This window comes from Nanorana parkeri, unplaced genomic scaffold (assembly GCF_000935625.1).
Source record: "Nanorana parkeri isolate BGI_ZX_2015 unplaced genomic scaffold, ASM93562v1 scaffold33, whole genome shotgun sequence".
Taxonomy (NCBI): domain Eukaryota; kingdom Metazoa; phylum Chordata; class Amphibia; order Anura; family Dicroglossidae; genus Nanorana; species Nanorana parkeri.
The window spans coordinates 1,565,925-1,592,372 of record NW_017306301.1 but is presented as its reverse complement, the minus strand read 5'-3'; the positions used below and the strand labels follow the sequence as shown (position 1 = coordinate 1,592,372).

General features: G+C 42.9%; 1 protein-coding gene across 1 annotated transcript in view; it reads right to left on the bottom strand.

The window, feature by feature from the left end:
* The window catches only part of ITGA5 (integrin subunit alpha 5), a 92,545-nt gene that overhangs the window by 32,972 nt on the left and 33,125 nt on the right, over window positions 1-26,448 (bottom strand). The window contains exons 2-7 of the mRNA XM_018568932.1: window positions 11,644-11,774; window positions 6,817-6,932; window positions 3,863-3,986; window positions 3,718-3,779; window positions 1,766-1,811; window positions 267-392 (exon numbers count right to left, since the gene is read on the bottom strand). Of these exons, the coding sequence (XP_018424434.1) occupies window positions 267-392; window positions 1,766-1,811; window positions 3,718-3,779; window positions 3,863-3,986; window positions 6,817-6,932; window positions 11,644-11,774 (605 nt within the window). The remainder of the gene's footprint in view (window positions 1-266; window positions 393-1,765; window positions 1,812-3,717; window positions 3,780-3,862; window positions 3,987-6,816; window positions 6,933-11,643; window positions 11,775-26,448) is intronic.

The following is a 26,448-nucleotide window of genomic DNA, read 5'->3' as shown; positions in this document are numbered from 1 at the left end:
AAGCATTGTATGTTAATAAAGAAGCTCAGTCTGCTCCTCAGTTTGTCCCTCTACTTTCACTTAAACTGCTCAAAGTACCCTGAAATCTGAACAAAGGCCTTCACCAAATATCTAAATGGTAGGCAATTTTTTTTTTTTTATTTTTAGGTATGATCCGTAAATGGGAACACAAAACATATAAGGGGGTTTCTCAAATTTGACAGCAAAAGGTGGAAATACACTTTAAGACTGCAGATATAAAAAAACACAACATTAAAATGTCTCACCTAAGTAACTGTCATCATAAGAGCCATGTGCTTGGCGGGTGTGCATTTGTCCTTTAATCTCCAAGATAAAGTATTCTGGGTAAAAAGATTTCCTGATTTCATCTTCAGTTGCTGTAATCACCTGACCTAAAACAAAATGCAAAAATGTTAGCTAATTTTCATCTATTCATAAAAGCGGAAACAAAATCATAAGTTTCAAAATGAGAGTAAACCGGTTGTGCACTGCCTGAACTAGAAGCATCACAATTTTCACCCATTGGTGGTGGGAATTAGGGCAGCAGGACAGAGTTGGGGATCAGAGCAGTGGTACGGAATTGGAGAGTGAACGTACAACAGGTTTCCAACTAAGGAGTGGACTTCTGGGCGCAGCAAAAACAAAAGTCATTAGTAAACTAACAAGTCAAGTCAGGTTCTGTTTTGATAATTCCAGCACCTTCAGATGTCAGCTACACTATTCTCCAGCCTTTGACTTACTGTGCATACTATGCGATATGAAGCATGGTGTACATTTACGGTTTGTGTTGAGAACAGTAGAAAAAAGCTGGTATGTCCGCAACATGCTGGTAAGTCCTCAGGTGGAAAGCAAGACTGTGCGATATAGGAGGTTACATCGCTTTTCTTCTTGACCTCTTCTGCCAAAAGGGTATCCAAACAATAATGCAGCTATTCTTGAGGCTTATACGACTGGTGCGAGTTCTATCTTTACCTAAATATTGATTCCACCCTAAAATTCCCTGCCTCCTCTAGAACATGAACTGGACTCCTCTGTAATGCTAGATAATCAAGAGAATGTCCACATCATGGTTAAATAAGATCAGTTTTTTTTTATGTACTTGCAATTCGAGAGATAGCCTTCTTCTGAAAATGCTAGTTGTCCAACAATGGTCTCCCTAGAACTCTAGCCATGTGGGATTAAAGAATAACCAGATGATCCATTTCAAAGAAAAAAAGGGAATGGTAAAATCACCAAAATAGAACTCCAATTCATAAAAGTGTGCAAAACTAAAGCTAAAAAAAATAAATAAAATAAAAAAAAAAGTTAGTTATCTTCTTTAGAGCCCCGTTTTATGCCCTACAGCCCTCCCTCCAATCCTGGGTACTTTTCCCAGTATAGCAAGTCAACACCCACCTCCACTTCCTGTGCTTTCCCCTGTACCATTATGGTTTAATCACCGACATGTAACATGCATGCAGCAAGTGAAAGTACAGATTTTGCATCTCTATTTTTTTGGGATTAGCAACTGAATGCATTGGTGTAAAGCAACACGCAAGCAACCAGCAATTCTGTGCACAGTCAGCGACGGCCTCCCATTTCAATCATGAAAGATGAACTTTAACTGCCTGTATTATCAAATATATAAAATAGATAAAATTCCTTTCCGGTTATTCACAAAACATAACAGTTGGTCATACACAAATATGTATTAATAAATGTGATAAACACCGATATTAGATACAGCAACGTATATTTAGGTAAAATAATTACAGGACAACTGTACCTTGCCAAAAATAACTGCCAGGTCCTCCCAGTAATACTCTTCCACTCTGAAAAATAAATTAAATAAAAACAGAATAGGAAAGTAAGCCAGTGGGATTTAAAATCTAATTTATGAAAAGGAGCCAGATTATCCAGAATGCAATAATTGTAACAGTACATTTCAATTAAACAAAGGCTCCACGTAGAACCTGTTGAAATGGAACCCAGAATGCCAGCAATGCAAACCACTATGCCAGTGTCTGACACTGTTTTATAACCGCATTGTTATAGTTATAAAGGCCAACATATTTATTTAGGCCAAAAGAACATTAAAAAAGTATGATGCTCTAGGTCGTAAAACCACCCAGTTCTTGTGCAAGACAAAAAAGGTTCTTTACAGGACAAAGCTGCCATTTGACACATGCCTTGCAGAAGTGATGGTGACATGGAATGGAAAGGTAACCTTGTAAGAGCGGAAAGGGGAATGTCCCTGACCAGTTCAAAAAGGTGGAGTTTTAGGAACCAAGAGAACCAAATTAAAACCCTGCAAAGTAACAGATGAATGAATAGTGGCATACACATGTGACACCATGTACAAAATGTTCAGGGCCATGCTGTTAAAGCGAGTGACCAAAAAGCAGGGTGGTAAACCGGTCCTTAAGACAGACTATCCAGATCTCGAAAGGCCCACAGAGCTTCTGATCAGGTCCGAGTACCATGTCTGCCTGTACCAATGCAGAGCTGTACGGATCACTGGAATGCCCTTCATCTCAATGCTGTAGGAGCATAGGAGGAGGATGGAGTTACAGGAAAGGAAAGGTGTAGATCAGGCTGTATTGATCCCACAAAACCACCAAAGCATCCACTGCGTCTGCAGGAGGATCTCTGAACCTGGAGAGGAACCTTTCTAGTTTGTTGTTGAATCTTGAGGCTTGAATCTTGAGGCCAAAAGGTTCACATTTGGCATCTCCCACCTGTCACACAGGTTCTCAAACACCTTTGTATGTAGGGGCAACACCCCTGGGTCCAAGTGCTGCTGGCTGAGACAGTCTGCCTGTCAATTCTCCATGTCAGCTTAGGACAGAATTCTTTCCACCTCTCTTGCTGTGACAAGGCTTCTGGTTGCTCTTTGGTGGTTGATGCACACCACTGTTATGACATTGTCCCACTGGATCCTGATCGGGTGACCCTCCAGTCAGGATCTCAAGCATTATAGGGACAGCCATATAGTCCAAAGCTCCAGAAGGTTAATTGGGAGATGGGATTCCTATGGTGTTCAAGTCCTCTGTACCAACAAGGTGTCAAGGACTTCTGCCCAGACCATCTGGCTAGCCCCAGGGCTTGTGGAGAAAGTGGGCTCTTGACTTGGGTTTTGCCATAGAGGTTAAAGCCTGGGGCTAACCAAGGAATTCTTGTTGGCCTCAGAGGGAGGGCGGGGGGATTGTTTAAACAGAGCCCAAGAATTATGGCAGGTATCAGTAAAATCCAAGAACATGTAGTTTACATCCTTCACATGTCCCCTACAACTGAAATATCAATTTCAGGTGGACTGACCTGCACAAATGCACATTTTTGCAAACAGACACACAGTGGTCTAATAATAAAAGCAGTAAATGTAACCAAACACTATTGGTGAATCATTTACCATTTTGCCATTTAAAAAACCCATGCGCCTAGAAGATTGACCTGCAGAGAATGTTAGCGGAATGTCAGATTCACTACTTTATTGATATGCCCCATGGGGTTATGAGATAGTATACAAGTCACTATACTAATATAATATCTGGGGTTTTTTAAAGGGTTACAAAATACAGTTCTGTTAGGAAGGACAACTTTAAGTGTCTAGGGGGAACATAAGTTAGCACCACCAAAATCACACCCAGACCATAACATAACCTCCACCGCCACAATACTTCTACCATCATACACCACACACAAAACATAACCTCCACCCTCATACATGGATTAAACTACCTTTGTAAATTCAGCAGAGAAGCCACCTTGGCAGAACCCCTGACCGGCATCGCCATATGTATCTGTATTCATAAAAACAAACATAATGAGTGAAGTTCCTAGGCAAATTCTGACATTCCTGACATCTAATAGAAAAATTATATACCTGAGCGACAAGGTGAGTATTCCACAATATTGGTGAAGTTGTTCGATGACAAGTAGCAGGTGCCTACCACATCACGGTGTATTTCCTCTTTTATTGTCCTCCAGCTGTATCTTGGGGCACAGGCCTTAGAAAAGGAGACACTATAATGTTAAGAAAGCAAACCGGAGGGATACATAAATACATTAGCAAGAGAGACAATTTAGGGGTTTATGCGACCTCCACTCTGGCAATTCGGGACAGAAACATTTGCATAGGTCTGCAAAAGGTTTACCACAGGAGATGATACAGATGTTCATCAAGGTGTTCATCAAGATTTTTCCACTAAAAACGGCGACCATTAAAAGAGTTTAGGGACAAGTTTTTTTCTTTCTACTTTAAAGCAACTGAGGGAATTAATGAAGCTGCTTACATTTTATCAAATCCGTCTCACTGATCCTGTTTTGAAATGCCTTTATTTGTGACAGAATTGAATAAAATATTGTTCAGAGTCTTCTTATACCACTTAAAGGAGAACTATGAGGTGAGTGATTTTCACTCGTCATAGTTGGAGCCGACGCGTGACAATGAAACTGTCACACGTCAGCTCAATAGATCGGGAAGTGAGCGACCGCATACCGTCGCTCGCTTCTCGATCATGTCCCTGCAAAGAGCCGTGACTGTCACTCACAGCTCCCTGCAGGGATTCCCCCCTCCCCGATCCTCCAGCGCTGACTAGCGCAACAGACGGGGAGGGGGGCGGGTACAGCTTGCCCTGCCTCTAGATAGGCAGAGCCAGCTGTCAATCACGCAGCTGGGTGGATCTCGACCAGTATTGTCGGGATCCGTCCCAGCTGCAGCGGCCTCAGTATACCGCGAGCTGTAGCTCGCGATATACTGAGCTTTGGGTCACGGGAGGGCACTAGTTTATGTCCTCCCGTGACCCTTAGGAGAACTATGGGGAAAACCACTTACCCCATAGTTCTCCTTTAAAAAGGAGAACTATGAGATGAGTTGATTTCCACTCACCTCATAGTTCTAGCCGACCTTTGACAATGAGACTGTCACAGGTCGGCTCAGTAGATCGGGAGGTGAGCGAACACATACCAGATTCGCTCACCTCTCGATCCTGTCACGGCTCTCTGCCGTGACAGGGGGAGGGCTGGATTCCCCTCTCCCCGCTCCGATCTGCCAGCGCTGACTGGCGGAACGGACGGGGGAGGGGGCGGGTACAGCTGGCTCTGCCTCTAGATAGGCAGAGCCAGCTGTCACTCACGCAGCTGGGCGGATTCCGTCATCTACGCCTGGATCCGCTGCGGCGTCTCAGTATACCGCGAGCTGTAGTTTGCGGTATACTGAGCTTATGGTAACGGGAGGCCGCTAGTTTGTGTCCTCCCGTTACCCTAAGGAGAACTATGGGGAAAACCAAACACTGACCCCATAGTTCTCCTTTAAGGTCTCCCACCTGTAAATCCTCTATGGACCAGGGACATTTTTAAATGTTTGCTATGGGCCAGTTTACTCAGTAATAACAGTCATTACTTGAGATGACTACATACATACTTTACAATTGTTTGACAGAAGCTGTAATATCTGCTGAAATTACACAGCAATTCCTGACTGACATTTTGACAGCTGGGAATTGCCACCAAATGCAGGGAGTGCAGCACGAAGACAGAACATGGCATACTCACCCAGAAAAATTCAATGAAGCACAAAGGGCATGCGCCCAGTGTCCACAACTAGTTAAAGCATATTGTGGGGATTTAGACTCATGACAGAGAAACTTCTAGTTTCTTAAAACGCCAGCTTCATTCCATACATATGTAAGATTAAAAGGCATCCAGACAAAGAAAATGCATCAAAGGTTGGGCTCAAGTGAGCCTTGCTTAGTCCTTGTGGAAGTCCCTTGATGCAGGCAATTTTCATAAAAACTGGAGCAGACAAATTGAATCAGTTGCCCATAGCAACTAATCAGCATCTCTTTAGTTTGTTCAGTTGTGCTTTGAAAATGTAACAAGGAAGCTGAATGGTTGTTATGGACAACTGTTCCAGATTTTGTCGGCTCCCGTTTATGAATTTCCCCCACTGTCGTTCCTTACACAGACACACACATTCTCTCTCAGCTAGGTCTAGCTGCACTAATAAGTACCTGTGCAGCAACCCCCAAAATGTGGTCCATGGAATTGGGAGCCCTTCCCTCCCAAAAACGCTCTGAGTCCCAGTGAAACCAGTTGTCTTTAAAAACACATCATGGTAAAGCAATATTTTCCTCTACCCCCGGGTCTTTGCTGGCTTTATCTTTTATTGGGTATCTAATTCATGGAGGGACATTCCTTCCATCCAATACTCTTCCTGCTAACCGGGCACAGACACTCTTCTACAAATATCTTAAACCCCCAATACCACCCCCACATACATTCAATAGATATCCCTTGGCTCGGTCTTGTAGACACAACAGAAAACAAGTGGCAATCTCTCCAAAGTTAGGTAAACCTCTTCATAGACATTTGTCACCAAAACAAGTGTCCCCACTGGAAGATTTTCCCTTTATTCCTGCTCTGTAGGGTTTTTAAATTTGACTGCAAAAAGTGGAAATGCATATAGAACCTTAAGTTTTGTACTATGGCACTTAAATAAATGACAAATTATAAGATTCCTTAACACAAAATTAAAATCGTATTTTGGTATATGCTTGTATTGGACCATTTCTCAGACTCTTGGAGAGCACCGAGTGCTCAACCACCAGCCAGTGTTGCTCGGAGGTGAGTTTATTCTTGCTTTTTAATATTTTGTTTTATATTATGGAGGATACAGGAGGGATGAGGGGATGAGTTCATGAGTTCAGCCAACTGGCATGCGCTCAAAACTGATCTAATCCCATTTTGCAAACTGACTTTTTACACCCTAAAGAACAAACCAGAACATGATCATTTTAACAGCAATACAAGTGTTTAAAGTGTACTCTGAAAACATACCAGTATGGAGTTGCCATGCGATCGAACGGTTGCTCCAAACCATTGCCCAGATTTATATTCCACCTGTTCTAAAGTGCTATTCAAATCTTTGAACTGGAAGTCATAAAAGCGGTTGCCTGTTAAAAATGTAAAAATGTGTTTAAAGACTGTAAACAAACAAAAAGGTAACAGTGATTTATATTAGCACCAAGACTTGATACAATGCTCTGCTTACTATACCATTAATAAGTTTAATTATTAATACCATGGATCTTTACTGCTTAGTAAAATATCAGGGAGATGAGGTAAATCTTTTTACCAGCAGATGTGGGCATGCATCAAATACAAGGTTTTTAAGATATATAGATTATCAAATGGGGCAGGGTCGGCATGAAGTGAGCCTGTAGAACTGTGCAAGACAGAATGCTATATATAGAATTTGGGGTTGAATAAGGAGCTGAAGTAATACCGCACCCAAGGAGGAAATGTATAATAATGTGGCAAAGATGAGGGCTTTTAAAAAGGTATGAAAACACCACTGGTATAGCACAAAAATAAGTTAAGATTACATTTTTATTTTATACAAAAGATATAAAATAAAATCTGATTGTGCATAATAAAACACTTAAAACGGTGATCCTTCCTTCATAATATGGCATACAATCAAAGCCTTCCTTATAAAGTTACCAACAATGTTGATAATTTAACCAAAAACCATAAAGAGTCAAAAAAGTGCAGTATTGTCATGGTATCAAGGCTCCTCTACGTGTTTTGCACCCAATATAGGGGCTTCTGCAGGAGGACTAGGTTGCTATGAGCTCCACAGAAGCCAGGTGGCCGCATCATGTGGAGCTCATAGCAACATCCGAGAGCAAGGGCCCCTATATGTACCTCAGCTCTTTTCTCTAATCGGCTACCTAAACTGGTGACAACATTGCAGGGGTTCTTTGCCTTTTGGTTTTTGTAGATGCACTTCTTCCTTCAGATGGTCACACCAACCTAGTCCTCCTGAAGAAGCCCCTATATTGGGCTCAAAACGTGTAGAGGAACATTGGCACCCCTTGATACCATGACAATGCCACACTTTTAGGACTCTTTGTGGTCTTTGGTTAAATTATCAATATGGTTAGTATCTTTATAAAGGGAGGTCTTGATTGTATGCCATATCATGAAGGAAGGATCACCGTTTTAAGTGTTTTATTATGCACAATCAAAATTTTATATATCTTTGTATAAAATAAAAAAGTAATCTTAAACTTACTTTTGTGCTATACCAGTGGTGTTTTTGATACTTTAAAAGCCCTCATCTTTGCCACATTATTGTGCAAGATTGAAGGTAAGGATGAAGCTTAGCTTTAACCAAGCTGTGGAGAAAAGATAATGCATAGGACCGGACTAAGGTGCCAGAAGAAAATATAATTTTGTCTTCAGATATGACAGTTTACACAAATATATATTCAACTGTGTATCTACAGGTTTGCTTACACCTATGCTATGAAGCCAGTATGAATTCCTAGACATAAATGTTACTTTCGTGACAGGCCTGTATGTGCAGTACACCAATTACATAATGCAGATCTCAAGTGTTTGTTGAGCATAAAACTACTGCCCATTATTCCCAGATGTCAACATTTTAACTTTGAACAGACGTATAACTGAAAACACACAAGCAGAGCCTTGATCATGAATCACCTCCCCAAAAAATTAAATGGTAAAAGATACAATTTCAGAGAATTATGACCAAAAAGTATAAACAATGTAAATTATAAATGAGCAATATAGGGCCCCAGGAGAGGAGTGCAATAGTTGTCACTAGGATTTCACCCATAATTCACTGTGCTCATAGCAAAGATCTGACAAACTGTCCTACAGGTGTACCTTCAAACACAGTAACTGAGAGATTACTCCCTTGATGTAGAGGAGACTAAATGCCTTAAGGCATCTAGTTTTTTTGCACATAAAAAAAACCCCAAAAAAACACAAGTGTTAAATAGTTTCTCTTCCCTTAAAGCTGAACTTTGGGAAGATTATATATACAAAAAAAAATACATGTATATGAAAGCTCTGCCTGTTAAAACATGAATTCTGTTCAGTCAATCTGGTGATCCCCAACCACATTGCATAGCTAGGTCCCTGACCTCCAGTACACCTAAGCAGTGGCGTTTCACTAAGGACCCATCTTGCTGATTAGACAATGAAGAAACAGCAGCACAACTCTTACTGACCCCTACCTATAATAGAATATAATAAAATATATATTAGTAAAGTTCCATCAAGCCAACTTTTTTGAGCTTTATGCAAACATCCTGAATGATGTATTTTAAATCCCCAACAAATGCAGAAATAGCTTATATTTAAACTTACTCATGTGCTAAAAACATAAGGGTTATGATATTGGTCCATGTCATCGGTGCAGGCATTGCCCTCATCATAGGCAATCCCAAACATTGCCCACCATCACCATGGAGTATGCCAGAGCACAGTCCAATGGGTACCATGTTATGCTAGTGCCAGGTCTGTAAGAGCAAGCGGCTCTGAAGCAAGCGGGCACAGGTTGGAAGATCTTGACACAAATTACCAGCCCCAACCCCCACCCTTGGCTTCTTTATGTCAATGATGATAGGGAGCAAGGCCAGGAAGATTGTGGGGAAATCTGCTGTTGGCGTTTGGAGAGCTAGAAGTCAATTTCACATGCAGACATCTACACAAAAACATTCGTTTGGGTCAGGGGCTGACTGGCAACTTTTAGCCCAGGGGGCAAGTACACCCCAGAGGCCCATGGTGCGGCAACTTGACCCCCCTCCCGCTTTGCCTCTTCCCCCGCCTTCTCCCCGCCCATCTGCCACTTTTGCCATCCATGTAACAGTAGTGTGAATGTATTTATCGGTTTAGGAAATGTAAAGCACACTGGTATTGTAGGGATGCCTCGTCAGGGCTGTGCGTGTGCATGACTGCAGCGACCCTGGTAGTTCTGCCACTATCTCAGAAATACATTGTACAGCATTGCAGAATGGCATTGGCTATAGAGAACTACAATTCCCAGCAATACATTACACATCAATGCAGAATACCATCAGCTATAGCAGACTATAAATCCCAGCAATACCATTATACAGCAATGCAGAACAGCATCAGCTATAGAGGACTACAAATCCCAGCAATACATTACACAGCGCAATGTGGAATTCCACCAGCTATAATGTACTATTGCTGGGATTTTAAGTCCTCTATAGCTGGTGGTATTTTGCTGTATTGGGGACTACAAACCCCAGCAATAATACATTAAACAGCACAATGCAAAATACCAGCAGCTATAGAGGACTACATGAGCAGTCTTCCAGCAACTTGCTTCTGGGATCAGGACTGTCTTTCGGCAGCTGTCATCCCCTCACGCCTGCACCTCCTTACTTCTTCCCGCGTCCCTGTGCCGATCGTGGATGTGGGCGGCGCGCGTTAGGCAGCGAGGAGGTTCTAATCGAAAGCTGATTAATCGATGATTGAAAATGTTGACAACTTTTTCAATCATCGATTATAATCGACTTAGTCGATTAGTTGTTGCAGCCCTACATTCATCCCCGATTTCCGGGCACAATGACCGGATTCAGGAGACCGTCCCCTGACAAATTATGTCCCCGGGAACATAAAATAAAGCAATTTTTTTTTTAATGCTCACCTGATCCCTGGATCCACCGACAAGCGCGGCCTCCCATCTCCCACGCTGTTAAAAGCTGCGTACGGCCCGTGCTGGTTACTACTTAAACTGGCGCGCGCTGTGTGCAGCTTCTGAGAAGATACGCTATTAGCATAGTGAGGAAGCCGGCTGAGCATTTTGCATCGCTCCCGCTACGCTAATAGCGTATCTTCTCAGAAGCTGCACACAGCGCGCGCCAGTTTAAGTAGTAACCAGCACGCGCCGTATGCAGCTTGTAACAGCGTGGGAGACGGGAGGCCGCACTTTTGGTGGATACAGGGATCAGGTGAATATATATATATATAAAAAAGTTTGTTTTATGCTCCCGGGGATAAAATGTCCCGGGATTTTGTTTTTAAAAATGTTGTCACCTTACCTTGGCCTGGTGGTCAGTGGGGGGCTCCATGGACTCTGGTTGTGGGTGGGGGGGGGTGTCTGCTGTGGCCCCAGCTGCAGTGGCAATCTCCCTCTGCCGCCTGTTTGTCACCTGCACCCGGCCGGACCGCATCCTATGCGGCTGCTGCTCGGTCCTCAAGGGGGTCCTCAGAAGGACCCAACGGGCTGCCCTCTACAGCGCCTGATTACAGGGCCGCGTCTGCCTGATCCAGCCAGCCGGATCGCATACCGAGGCAATCCGCACTGGCTGTACCAGGTAGACGCGGCATGTTAGAGGGCCCCCTGCTGGAGCCTCCCGAGCACCTCCTTGAGGAGCAGCGGCCGCACCATTCACAGAGCCGCGTCGGATGCGGAGGGCGGGCGGCTGGCCGGGGGCAGGTGGCAGCGGCCGTTCGCGATGGCATCAGAGAGGCCCGGGGGGCAATTGCCACCCTGCCCCCCGGCCCAGTCCGCCCCTGGTTTAGGTAAACATTTTAAACATAAATGTAGAACTGAAAGCACTTGCATTCTGATTTTAGACTGCTGGTACCTGTTCTATGTGCTGGCAGAACATGCTGATCGAACAAATCCCATATTAGCTGGATGTTCACAGTTTATTATGAGGTCTGCTGGAAGTCATGTTAAAGTATAATGTTGATTTTTGCTCAATGCTACAATTTTTTTAGGACATTATCCAGCAGTACATACCTATCGGACGAGCTCCTCCTAATGACAATCCTAAACATAGTTTACAAAAAGATTAAAGATCAATGTGTACTTACCTTTTGTATCAAATGGTATTAGAGTGCAATCACTGTCATTTCTCTGCCAGGGACAATAATACACTGCTCCTCCTTCCACCACATCTGGCTGACTCGAGTTTGCTTTGGGAGCCCCAACCAGAACACTAACGCTGTAAAAAGGAAACGGTTGTTAGTGGTCTATAGGAAAGATAACGCAATATTCTAGTAAAACAAAGTATATATTTAAACACCCAAAAATGTATCTTATAGGTTACATATCATTTAAAGTTAAACATCCGCCAGATAAAGAACAAAAACCTAATGCAGCTACATATTCTTAAAACAAATACAATTTAACATACAACTGATACTGTGTACATCAGCCTACTATAACCCTAGCTATAGCAGTACCTGGAAGGCAAGCCCTAGAAGCCAGGTACAGCAGCAGCAAAGTGAAAATGCTGACAGAAGGAGAGCCGAATTAATCTGCGCTGTCACTCTCTTTTACTGTCCAATCATTAAAATGTGGGTGCCTGTAGTGGAGGTCCCAAGTCCTCATATAGATCCTAAGCCTTGCTGTGAGAAAACAGTGCCTGTGTGTGGACTTTTTAGCAAAGGGGGTGAGGGGCTATGGAGATGCTGGCAAAAGAAGTGAAACACAGGGGTGCACATCACAGTGTGCCAAGGACTGTAGGGCACATCAAATAAACAATATGCGCTGGGGGCTCGTCAGGGTTACAATGCAGAATTCTGAAAGACGACACGTGTGCTTTTCTGCAACATGGCAGAATATCGTAGCAGTGAAAAGAACAAAAAAAAAAAAACACTCTACACTTTACAGCACAAGCACTTCCTGTACACGGCTGATCGTTAGGCATTCCTAGTTAATATTTCTATAGCCTCTCTCATTGGGTTTGCAGTGTCTTCTACTTGCAAATGGCAATTAATTTTTACCTATGAAGCAATAAAACAGGTTTTTATGTTGAAAGGGCAAGGGCTTGAAACACAGATAGGATGCAACACGGCAGCATCACACTTCACTCCAATACATGGAGATACAGCCCTAAGCACATAACAATTCGTGCTCAATCACTGCCAAATTCTGCACATTTCCAATCAGTGCAGCCCCCTGTGTGTTTGGTGGAAAAACTGCTATTGTGACATTGAACTGTAGATCCTGCAAGAGGTATAAACACATCTACATCTACAATACTGACCCTAAAAGGAGAACTATGAGGGAGAGGATTTCCACTCACCTCATAGTTCTAGCCGACCTGTGACAATGAGACTGACACCGGTCGGCTAAGTAGATCGGGAGGTGAGCGAACAGATACCGGCGCTCGCTCACCTCTCGATCCTGTCACGGCACTCTGCATCCCCCGCTCCGATCCACCAGCGCTGACTGGTGAACAGACGGGGGAGGGGGCGGGTACAGCTGGCTCTGCCTCTAGGATAAGCAGAGCCAGCTGTCAGTCTCGCAGCTGGGCGGATCTCGACATCGATGTCGGGATCCGCTCCGGTGTCTCAGTATACCGCGAGCTACAGCTGAGCTTAGGGTAACGGGAGGACGCTAGTTTGTGTCCTCCCGTTACCCCAAGGAGAACTATGGGGAAAAGCCCTGACCCCATAGTTCTCCTTTAAAGTGACCCTAAACTCAGGTGTTAAACCTTAAAAAAAAAAAAAAAAAAAAAAAAAAAAGGAATTCAAGTACCTTAACTATGAACAAAAAAACTGGACCTTATTTGTGTATGACTCAGCTATAAATCCTCAAATCACCTCTGAATCGGTGCCGACACTGTCCTTCCTTCTGGGGGTGGCTACTATTGTTCCCCTTGGTCCCTGTGTGTTTTAAAGTAGCCACCGCTCCGAATTCACCCCGATGATAGTAAACTAAACATAAGATTGTAGTCCAAGTTGTATTGAGATTGTAGTCCATCATGGGAGTGAGCTTGGATCGGTGGCTACTGTATAACACACACAGGGATCATGGGAGAAGTAGCCACCCTCCAGAAGGAAGGACAGTGTCAGTACCAATTCAGAAATGATTTGAGGATCTACAGCCGAGTGATACACAAATAAGGTTCAGTTTTGTTAGAGAACTATGACGTGAGTGATTTTCACTCAGCCTCATAGTTTGAGCCGATGTGTGACAATGAAACTGTCACACGTCGGCTCAATAGATCGGGAAGTGAGCGAACACATACCGTCGCTCACTTCTCGATCATGTCCCTGCAGAGAGCCGTGACTGTCACTCACGGCTCCCTACAGGGGATTTCCCCCCCTCCCCGATCCTCCAGCGCTGACTGGCAGAACGGATGGGGGAGGATAGGCAGAGCCAGCTGTCAATCACGCAGCTGGGTGGAACTCTACAGTAATGTTGGGATCCGTCCCGGCTGCGGCGCTCTGTATACCGCAAGCTGTAGCTTGCGGTATACTGAGCTTAGGGTGACGGGAGGACGCTAGTCCTCCTGTGACCCTTAGGAGAACTATGGGGAAAAACGCTTACCCCATAGTTCTCCTTTAAAAAAAGGTACTTGAATGCATTTTTAAGATTTAACTCCTGAGTTTAAAGTTAATGTTATCTATACACCTGTGCAGAATGTTATAGCTGAAAACCCAAATATATGTATATACAGCAATCTTCAGGTATATAATGTATCAGAGCCGTGTGTGAACCATGCAATGAGCTATATATATACCACTTCTGCAATACTATGTGATAAGAATGCACACTGGGTAGGGGGAACTTGAATGTTAATGGAAACCTCTTCTCATCTGATTACCCTTTTGTCATGCTTGGGTTAGCACCTAAGAAAGAGTCTTTGATGCATGGACAGGTGTTCTGGCTGGAAGCCGCCCCCTCCCCTCTCCTGTAACCAGCGTTAACCTGTCCATCATACCAGCCATTATTAATGCTGAGAGAATTGGGGCAGCCACAGGTGCACGTCATTGCACATCAATGTGAAACAGCTGCAAAGTGATGACTGGTTAACAAGGAATAATAATATCCATGTTACACCTCCTCATTCATAGCATCACATGTACTGAAGACCCGATATGTTCTAGACCTGGGGTAGGTAACCTTGGCACTATAGTGGGACTACAAGTCCTATGAGGCATTGCAAGACTTACAGCCGCAGGCATAACTCCCGAAGGCATGACGGGATTTGTAGTTCTCCACAGCTGGAGTGCCAAGGTTGTCTGGCCCTGTTATAGTATTTTAGCAACTAAACACTTAGTGCATTCCTTGTTTGAGACCAAGGGCCCATTCACACAGTGACAGGGGGCCATACATGCATCTGTTTCAGGAGTACAACTGCCAGCAGGCTGTAACAGTCTGACAGACGCAGTGGCTGTACGGAATTTCCCACCACATCCAAATTTTAGATCCATACAAAAGACGATGCACAGCCATTGATGCACACAGACGGTGTCCATGTAGATCTGTGCAGATTTTTTTTACAGCACGGAACACCTGCGACTCCTGGAACATTGACACATGCATGTATGGCCCTCTGTGGCTGTGTGAATGAGAACTAAAACTGCAACGGCTACCTCAAAATGAGACCTAAATCAATGCAGGAGAGCTATGCATTACTTATAGGATAACAGAGCTATATACAGTGTATTATACTAAATAGTCATGCGTTACTGCATGGAGAGCTTTTTAAGGCATGATAAAAGAACAGTGGGTGACGCATGATGCAAGCACAGGGAGTCAGATCTATCCCTGCCCATCGCACCCCCTCAAAGTTCTACTTGTATCGGCCAAGCATACACGTATATGCATATGCAGACACTCGTGGTGGTGGCGGCCTTATCTCAAGAGAGCAAATCTGATCAAAACGGGAAACCCCAAATTCAATGACATGCATACCACATCATAGGGTGGCGCAGCACACAAAACAGTGCCCAATCAGCATTCTTTGAGAACAAAGCAATTGGACAGGTTACACCATTTGCCCAATTGGTACCACCCATTTAAATCCTTGGGAATAAAAAAACAGGATTTGCCCATCAATATGCTTTAAAAATAAACCAGAGATGGGACTCCTATTACAGGGCCAGATATCCTGAGAACCTAAATTCTGAAAAATGTGGCACCTTAAAAACAGATACCCCCATCAGTAAATTATTTTACAATGCAGTTTAACAGATAACATTGAATTTACTCAAAAATGTGGATAATTTAGCATAACAGGACTCAGAATATGAACAAATGAGAACTAGAGAATGTAGACATTTTCGGACCCCGATGTTCTGTATGAATAATCCTCCAATTCTGCCCCAGGCACTAGACTTGTCACCATACACACAGCCTTGTGTTCGTTTCATGAAAGCACAATGATTAGGTGCCGTCTGATCAGTGACTTTTGCCATCTGCAAGCTCATAATGCGCACAAAGAAACTTCCACGCAATTCTGGAAGACTCAACAAGTTCACTGGATGAAATGGCTTTTGTTGTAATCAGCATGACAAAACTGCAAGTAATAGCTGACCAAGCTACGGACATGGACACAGGAGGATTTGCTTCTTGCATTACGTGTGCTACTCACTGCATTGGGAATACAAAATTCACAGTGCTTAATTCAGATGCCAAGCTTTTTTTCCCGCACGATTGTCGTGCGTTCGATTGTGCGACTGATCATTGAAAACCACATGGTTATCGTGCGGTTTTCAATGCATGGAGACGTCTACAGGACTCCCAAACCGCATGACAACCGCCCCAAAATCGTTCTTGCACCTTTTCGCGCGATAAGCGCTTTCATCCGTGGGACAAACCGCAAAAGGTGTAAAACAGACTCCATTGATTTTAATGAGAATCTGTGTTTTGTACATTATCACGCAACCCAATCCGCGTGTGAACCTAGCCTAAAAAGGCGATTGATCTGAACATTTAATAAACTGCACTGGATGCTGCAAGCAGAGCAACAATTTTAAACGTGTCATTTATCTTTAGATTGCCAGCAAAATGTACTTTCACCTTTCATTTATTGGAACATCTCAGATCCCACCTCAACTATGAAAGCTTTATGTGCACAGTGCAATCAGAAACTACAAAAGACCAAAGATGATCAAAGTTCAGCAACCACACAAGTGAAAGGCTGGCCATACAGTTGACAGCGCAGATGGGGGAATCTCCCTTGTGGGGCTATTGTATTCCGACAGAAGGGGGTGCACCACTGTCAGAATCCCCGAACAGTGACTGCAGCCAATCAGCTGTTCAGCCAACACGTTTTGGACAGGTTACTTTGACGCAAGTTGATTGAAAAAACAACATTTGTTAAAATGAGAGGTCTCAAGAGTGACACACACACACACACACACACACACACACAAAGAATAGCATCACTGGTATAATGTTAAGGTCCAATTGAACATTCAGTTTAAATCAGCGAAATACATTCTGGGTTGCAAAAAAAAAAAAAATGTTCAGGATGTTCCCTTTCCTTAGAAAGCAGCCACATCCTGAGCAGAATGCCTGCCCTGCTAGAATGCTGTAAAGGACCCTTGCTCTCTGGGGAAGCAGTGGTCTCTCTGCACAGGTTCAACAGTGCTTAAGGCTAGGGAGCTGTAGCTCTGACTTAGCAGGGGGTGCATGCAGAGAGATCACTGCTTCCATGTGGAGGCAAGGGTCCTTCTCTGTAGCATGCTGGCAGATGTCTAGTTAGACTGTGCCCATACACCTTACAATTATCTCCAGATTTCATGTGGTCAGATGGAAAAGGTGCAACAGATTCCTCCATCTATGCTAAACTGTGTGTATGGAGTAATCTCCACCTGGGCCAATCTGTTGCACTTTTTCCATCTGACCACAGAAAATCTGCAGATAAATTGTAAGGTGTGTGGACACCTTGATACTTCTGTTTAGATTCGCCTGGAGTGTATGGAGCCAATTTAAAGTTGACTTTAATGCACCCTAGAGAAAGCCATCAATGGTTGCTCAGTACATTGTAGATGGGAACTGCACTGATTGATCCAATAACTCCCCAAAAAAGTAGATGAGTTTCAGGTCCTAAAAAGGGAAATTGCAAATCTAAAATAAAAAATAAGAATAAGAATAAGAATAAGAAGAATAAGGTTACATTTGTTCCCGCCACCTGCCGCCAGCACATACACTCACTATGTACTTTTTACACCATTATTTTGCTTTGCACATCCGACCACAGTTTGCAGAATTTTATTACCCACTTAAAATTAAAAACAATTCTTCTTAGGGCTGATTTTAGATCAATTTTGCTGAAGAAAAACCCAAAATGTTAAACATGATCGAACATACAAATCAAAACACACAAATCGCTAAGAATAATGGTGAATCAAGCCAATGCAATCCATAACAGAGCACCATTAAAAGAAAGATGAACGTAGACAAATATGTAGGCCGTCATTGTTGGCCTCTTCCAGAAAATATTCAGTGTCTGGCTTTAATACTTGATTACCAACCTGGAACAATGCAGCAAATTAAGTCCGCATTATTGTTGCAGGTTAAAATATTGAAGCTCTTGGATCTGTAGTGTAGTAAGCTTTTTTTTTTTTCAGAATGACGGGCATATTTTTTTACTCCGCACAAGTTCCTTTGAAGCAATAGTAATAATAGACAAGAGGTAGAGCCGGCTTTGTGACAACCGCACTACGACAAAATTTTACAAGAATTAGAATTGTGGACTAAATTCCACAAAAGCCAGCTTTGTAACCAGAAGAAAAAAAAAAGGAAAAAAAAAAGAAATTTCCGTTACAAGTACGTCATGCAAGAAAGCCTCTATCAACACACACAAAAGCTTTAAATCAGGACATATATCAATCACCTAATTCGGTGAGATAGCCTAGACTGCCTCCTCCCTGCAGGAAACAGACAAGCTTCCTTTTCCTCCAGCCTTGGGGCCATGCTTAAGCAACTGCCTTGGCATAGCAACCAGCTACCATCAAGAACATCCTCCCTCCACTTCAGAGAAATTTGGACAAGCAAAACAACCAGACCAGCTCCTAAAGGGTTAATGCTGAGAAATGCATTGTTCTACTTCTCTCCAAAACAGACATCTCAGCTGAAAGGCCGGAAATGGCTGCATTATCCTATGGAGAGTTCCCGACTTGTAACCCTGGTCTCCGGAAAAGGAGGGAGGGGTGTGCACATGGAACCCCAATGAAACACATAACGATGCAAGGAATTCTGGATGCGACTCCAGATGAAATCACTGTGTAGTGGAATGCTCAAAGTATTTGGAAGGAAACTAGCACAATGGGTATAACCATAGCAATACCTCATTACTAAAAAAACACTTACATGGAATGGCCAAATAGAACAATGCATAATGGCAAATCAACAAATATCTGTCAGCATAACCTAATGATCTGGGAAAATTCCAAAAGAGGTGAATCCAAACTACACATAAGCTAGCAAAGCAGTATTAAATCAGCCTGCAATGGTAGAAAGGACACAGGTCATGGCTCAGGAGGGTGGCGGGATGGCATTTTTTATAGGAGATAGAACACCATAAGATGGACTTCAGTTGCAAATAAATTACATATCATACAATGTGCTGAGAACTATAGAACAATGGAGTCACGGGTACAGCACAGAAGACAATCATTTATTCAAAAAACCATTTAATACAACCGGAACATAACGCAACCAATAAGTAGATAACTAAAGCCTATTAAAAAGGTGATCCTTCTTTGGTTAAAGCAAAGGTAGCCAAACTCCGGCCCTCCAGCTGTGGTGAAACTACTAATCCCATGATGCATCTCTCTCCGGGAGTCATGTCTGAGAATCTTGCAATGCCTCATGGGATTTGCAGTTCCACCACAGGTGGAGGGCCGGAGTTTGGCTACACTTGGGTTAAAGAATGCAAAGCTTTTGTTTTTTTCCTGACTGAACCCTGTTTAGGAGGAGAAGAAACATACAGATCCCAACTTGGTAATCCCAACTGATTACCAAGCTAAAAGCCCCATGCATGCTAGTCCCAAATATTCTATCTCCTTCACTGATGGAAGCGTCTGAGGATGGTCTTTTTCCCATTGGTTATCCAGGGTGGAGGGGGGCGCATCCTCTAAGCACAAGCACAGACTGCAGCACCAGAACACTAGCCATCACACCCAGAAGTGGTACTGGAAAAAGTCAAGGACTTTTATATGACCATCTCCCAATACAGAAAGCAGAGGTTCCACTGCACATGGGCAGGGCATGAAGAGGCATGGCTGGGCAGAGGAATACGTTGGCGTGGGACATGGCCCAGATCTAGGCAAGTATGCAGCTGAGGTGTGGGAGGGTCAAACAAAACAAAAAAAGCACGCAAACTTTGAAGGTTTAACTTGCCCTTTAAAGTCAAGAGGCGAAGTTAGACTGAGCACCAGTCTATGGCTAGAATATGATAAAAGGCACAGAAGCATCACTTTTAAATCAGTCAGTAACATTTTTACTGCAGATAGAAAAATGTGGAGAGCACTCGGTTGAAGGGTTAACCGAATTGGCTAAAACTTCAGCGCAAAAAGTGTACCAGTTCAAGGAACACAAACTTTCAATGGCCATGTCTTATAAAATGCAGTTAGCTGCATTGTTCTGCTATGGATTAATGCTAAACCTTCACTCATAGCCAACGGCACAGGAAAAAAAAAACAATGTGTTGTCCCGCAGGTTGTTCTAGCAGTAGTGGAGTTAAAGTCTTAGCAACAAAAACATCTTTGGCTGGGAGCTGCTCCAAAGTACAGAACTCTGCCAAAATACGCGCAGCAGCAAAAGAAGCTTGTCAGCGGCACTCAGGTCTGCACTAGAGAAGCATGTGATCTCATCCAGTGGTTCCGTCTTCAAGCTGAACCCCAGGCACAAGAACTTTCATTTTAATATATTCCACATTTTATGCCTTATAATTGAGATGGTGACATCACTGTGCCGCACACAGCTTATGCACAAAGCAAAGCTGTGGGAGGGACCTAGCATGCTCCACCCACTACAGGCTGCCTGCAGAAAACTACAGGAGGGGGCGGATACAAGACCAGTCACCCGCCACAAGAGAACAGCATTATGTCGGTCTTAATACAGGAAGCTCCTGCACAGAGGCTGTATTTCACACTGGATAACTGCACATAAAATACACATCAAGGTGCCCCTTGCATTTAGACAATATTTGCTTATCCCAGAGCGTGGATGTCACCAAGTTTTCCACCTGACTGTTTAGCATGTCACCGAATTTTTATTTTTTTTAGCCAATTACTTTTCTTGAAGTCGGGACCACAAGTATTGGCAAGTTATTGCTCGGGTGGGAGTGTCATCATTCTTGGAGTGTTCACAATATAGGGTACTTCAAATCTTACACTAAGAGGCGCTCAGATACCCCACTTAGGGTCCTGACCCATAGGCAGCAGCCTCTTTTACGAATACAAAAATAATAAGCTCCTAACTCATCTAGGAAGGAAACAAACACCATATTTAAATGGATTTCCCAAATAGGCATCATACTTATGTTTTAATGAATTACTACCACAACATTTTTGATCATTTTGCAGGCTGTTGCTGGAGCATTAGTCTGTACATCTCCAACACACACAGCATATTCAGATCACAGATGAGCCAGCATTTTTCACCCATATACAACTTATGTTAGGCTGTTTGTATTGATTTAGGTCAGAGGACACATGGGATAGTCACTTTGTTTTGCGGCTGGGGGTGCTGTGTGGCTACTTGAAGACATTGCATGGATAAAAAGGAAAAGTTATGCTATCTTTTCCTAATCAATATAGAAGAGGAAAGATGAGCATTTTGAAGCCCAAAGCCTAAAGTCATACGCTAGCATGCTAGTGAGGGGATTCAGAGCTGAAAGAGTGTAGAAAGAAGCAATATTGGCAGACTCTGCTCCCGCAGTTTAACCCTTTCCCTCCACTCCTCTCAATTACCTTAGATACAAAATGTTCTTATTGCTGGTGGTGCCACAAGACAAGAGCGCCTGAAGTGCAAAAAGTCTGACAAGAATTCTTCCAGTTAATGAAAATGTCATTGTCGTAGACAGATTTTAAGTCACTATTGGGGTCAAATGTCCTGACATTTGTGCATCAGAAGGGACATGAAATCCTTGGAGTACCGTAGCAGTAATGCATGCTGAACACCAGCATCTAGAATATTCAGGCCATCCTATTTGCTAGGATTTGTTTTCCTGTTAACTATTGCAAGTAGAAGCAAAATAGGATAATACTATAGGGGAAAACTTTTTTGAATGGACATCAAGTGAACATATTTTGTAGTGTGTATAAAGCACCAACATATGGTACAGTTTACAGTTACATAGTATGAGGTTGAAAAAAAAAAAAAAAGACAGGTCCATCAAGTTCAATGTGTGTGAGCGAGCACGCGTTTGTGTGCAAGCGTGTGTGTTTGTTGAGCATGCATGTAGATAGTTTATTAATTTTTGTATTAATAAAAGTTGAATAAAAAGGTCATTTTTTTAAAAAAAATTCTGGCTAGTGTCTAATACTTTTATTCTCTTGGTATAGTATTAAACGCACATTTATACAAAATCTATCAGTATTTTGGCATATTTTGCGGTGTGTTTACATAATTTGAGGTCAGAAACTAAACATTAATTCAGAATTTGCAAATCCTTTCAACACTAAAAGCCTGTGTAACTGAAACTACGGCTGAAAGGGTACAAAAAGTTAAACAAATAAGACTCCATTTAGGTACACTGCTCTCCAGGTCACCCATCAAACTCAAAGAGAAAATGGTTTAAGCGTCTATATGTATAACGGTAATGAACATGCCACGTTCCCACTCACGGGTCACCTGGGGACACACAGAGAAAACAGCAGATTGGAATCTGAGGGCTCTGGGATAAAATGAGGGAATCGCTTCTGACTTTCCTCATCGCCATTACTCGGCATTCAGCCCTGCAAAATGCTGGATTTCTGCCAGCATGAACACGTATCATCCCCTAGTGTAACTAGCCACAAAAAACAAGCTGCGAGCCAAACTACTGAGATCTCGCCAGAGCTTCCTACAGCTGTTACATGACTGTAGAGACGCACAAAAGGGGAGTTCTGGAATGCAAAGTGAAATTAAAACTTCAAAGCTCACAGACATACAAAAATATAAAATCTATGTATATTTGGGTGTCTATTTCCCATAAGCACTATATTTTACCAAGACAGACCCTTGCACCCTATTAAAAATGGTAAAATGACCTTCACTTTTGTATAGGAGAGGGAGAGGGGGAACTGGTTGTGTACATGCAAGGTATATCTGCACAGATCTGAATTGTAGATAATTGTGGGGAAAAAGAAGAAGTTTAGTTCCTATGGGAGTAGTGGCCACTGTTTCGTTGATTCTGAACACTGTGCTGTAATTAACTTCTTGTCCGAGAAAAAAAAAAAAAGTCACCACCTGGATTTGGCTAAGCACATAGGTCAGAGCCTTCCATTGGATCATTAGTCTAAATTCAGCAACGTTATGTGGCCAAAACAAATTAGGTATTCTGCCTACCTGAATATACTAAATGACCAGGTTTTTCCATCAATGGAGTTTTTCTTCCCTGATGGCACAGGCCAAGATAACAATGTCAGGATTCATCAGGCTCAAATAGTGAAAGAGTGGTTCAGGGAGCATGAGACATGATTTTACTTAGTAGCCTTTAATCCCATTGAGAATTTTTGGGTGGGATGTACTGGAGGTGACTTTACTCTCCCATCATCATAAGATCTTGTTGAAAAATTAATGCAACTCTGGACGGAACTAAATGTTGTGAAATAGCATAAGCTTATGGAAACGATACCACAGCGAATGCATGCCATAATGAAAACTAAAAGGTGGTCCAACGCAATATTAGAGTGTGTGATTTTTTATATCCTAGACAGGCAGTGTATACGAAATGGTTGTAATAAAAGTATGCATTGGTGTACGACAGTGCTGCAGTTTACCTTGAAAAATGAGCCTTCTTAAAGCACAAGTACAGTGACAATCATGGCTGGGAGGTAGCTTTTTTTTGTGCATTTTTCAAGCAGAAAGCGCAACAAAACGCTGAGTGTGAATAAGAGGGGTACGAGCAGAAACTGCCCAGTTCCCATTAGCCTTTGTTTTTCTTATTTCCTCATATATAAGCCATTTAGCAACTGCAAATAGGTAAAAGTGTAAACCGGTTATATTATCATTATACAGGATTTACATAGTGCCAACAGTTGGCGCAATGCTTTACAAATTGAAGGGAGACAATACAGTGAAAATATAATGAAAAGACCTGAAGGTAAGGAGGGCCCCCAGCTCATAAGAGCTTGAAATCAAAAGTTTTATTCCTGGTTTCTCATTTAAAAAAATTGCAGACTACGATTTACTATAAATAAAAGCAGCATTTCAGATGTACTCCTTCACCTACTATTTTTCTCTAAGTCATGAGGCCCCCCCCAATCTCCATCCACACCCTGTGCTGTATGCACAATGTGCCCCTTTCATCCAGCTGTTTCCTTGTTGCCGTGACAATGGCCCCTAAAAAACACACACAAATGCTGAAACTGATTCCAAGCATAACAGGCAGCAGGGGTCACATGCACACAGCTGGTTTGCTGGGTGTGAGGAGTGGGTGGGAGGCGATGGCGTCACAGTCACTGCAGGCAATGAGGAGAATGCCCCAATACAAGGTGTGAGGAATTTATGGCTGTGTCAGACCCTTTACCATTATTCATGACACACTTACAGGAAACACAGCCATGCTCTGTAATAAAAGAAAATTGCAATATTTGCCAAAACAGAATTGTGAAATTCTGTCTCTGAATCGTTTTCTGTAAAATATGCTTTTCATTTTGCTAGAACACCGTACTACTTCCTGAAAGCCAGCCCTGCATACTACTGCATTCAGCTTGTACAGTGTTATCATCTATAGACTTTCTACTCTTTGCTGATCAGAATGTAGAGCATGAAATCTCCAACAAACCAGAATGGTGGTTACTAATTATTGTCAGGGCTGGATTTCCTCTGTGGCAGACCTCCACAGCTGTGCCATACACCCACTCCACCCCACCAGACCTGATGTGAAACATTAGACCATGGAAACATGATAAAGCTTCTGGTCCACCCTAAAAACTGTACTGACTGCCAGTGATTTGTGACTCGATGCCTACAAATATCGGTCATTGCATAGACCCCTGTAATGCCAGGTTCACACTGGTGTTTAAAGAGAGCACTTGCCAGGTAACTGACCCCCACATGAAGCACTCCTCAGACTCTGTACAGATGTGGATGGTCTGTGCATGTGTTGCAGGAATGGTCTGAACCTTGTATACAGTATTTGCACCACAGCTGGCTGTTCAGAAATCACTGCTACTTTTAAAGCGCTCCACTATTGCAAAATGCGCATTACACTGGCCCCAATAAAATGGGCACTACATGTTAAAACTCCTGTAAATGCAGTGCAGCAATAGCAGACACCACATTTTGAGCAGTTCAGTCAACACTGCCCTCCGTCTACAACAGTGTTTCTCAAACCTTTTACAGTGACTGCACCCTTTAAAAGTATGCAAAATCTCAAGGCACACCAGTCTATAATTGTAAAGAACGGTGTGTGGCCCTTATTGCAGATAGGGATCTGGTATGGATTTTAAAGGGGGGACCACACAAAAAAACAGTGGGTTTTCCCCCTTCACATCAGAGTCCTCACTTCAAAATCAGGAGTCCCCCTTCACATGAGAACCCTCTTTTTACACCAGGAGCGCCCTTTACATCATAGACCTATCCCCTCCACATAAATGCAATGCTTAGAAAACATTTCACAACTGCCACTAATCTTTGGGGAATGGGGCTTCACATGCCCATGAACACAGTTATTTCATGGCTGTATACAAGAAGGGCACGTGGTAGAATAGTGATGAAGAAGAAAAAACTGGAGCGCTACCATCAAAGTGAAAAAAAAAAAAAAAAAAAGTGTTAGTTGAAAATGTAACAAACCCAAAGATTGAACTAAAAATTATTTTCCATATTCCAGATCTGTCTGGAGATAATGAAGGTTTTCACTAAAAGCAGTGATCAGCTGCCATACAAAAACAGATCTAACACAAGTATTTTTAGACAGAAGAAACATTACCGCAGAGCTGAAGCCATATTAAAACTACAAAACTAAAATCCGTCTCTATTTTGGCATTTATAGGCCCATCTTTTAAAGGAGAACTATGAGGTGAGTGCTTTTCACTCACCTCATAGTTCTAGCCGACCTGCGACAATGAGACTGTCACAGGTTGGCTTAGTAGATCGGGAGGTGAGCGAACACATACCGGCGTTCGCTCACTTCTCGATCCTGTCACGGCTCTCTGCTGGATTCCCCGCTCCGATCCGCCAGCACTGACTGGCAGAACGGACGGGGAGAGGGCGGGTACAGCTGACTGCCTCTAGATAGGCAGAGCCAGCTGTCAGTCACGCAGCTGGGCGGATCCAGACATAATTGTCAGGATCGGCTTCAGCTGCGGCGTCTCAGTATACTGCGAGCTACAGCTCGCGGTATACCGAGCCTAGGGTGACGGGAGGACGCTAGTTTGTGTCCTCCCATTACCCTAAAGGAGAACTATGGGGAAAAAACCTGATTACCGGTAACTGTTGAAAACTTTGAGTATGCAACAGCAAGTGGATCGTTCAGCTGGGAGCCATTAGCGCCAAGAGTTAAAGAAAACTTTTTGTCTGATGTGAACATACAGTATAGAATATATATTTTTGTAGGAGACTTGTAACAGGGAAATTTTATTTTGGGGACAACTGTACACATAAAATCAAGTCAAACAGACCACATGCTCCAAAATCACTAAAAGTCAGTGGAAACTGATTAACCTGCAACACGGGTTCACCCAAAAAAAAAAAAAACAAGAACACTGTAATAAAACATT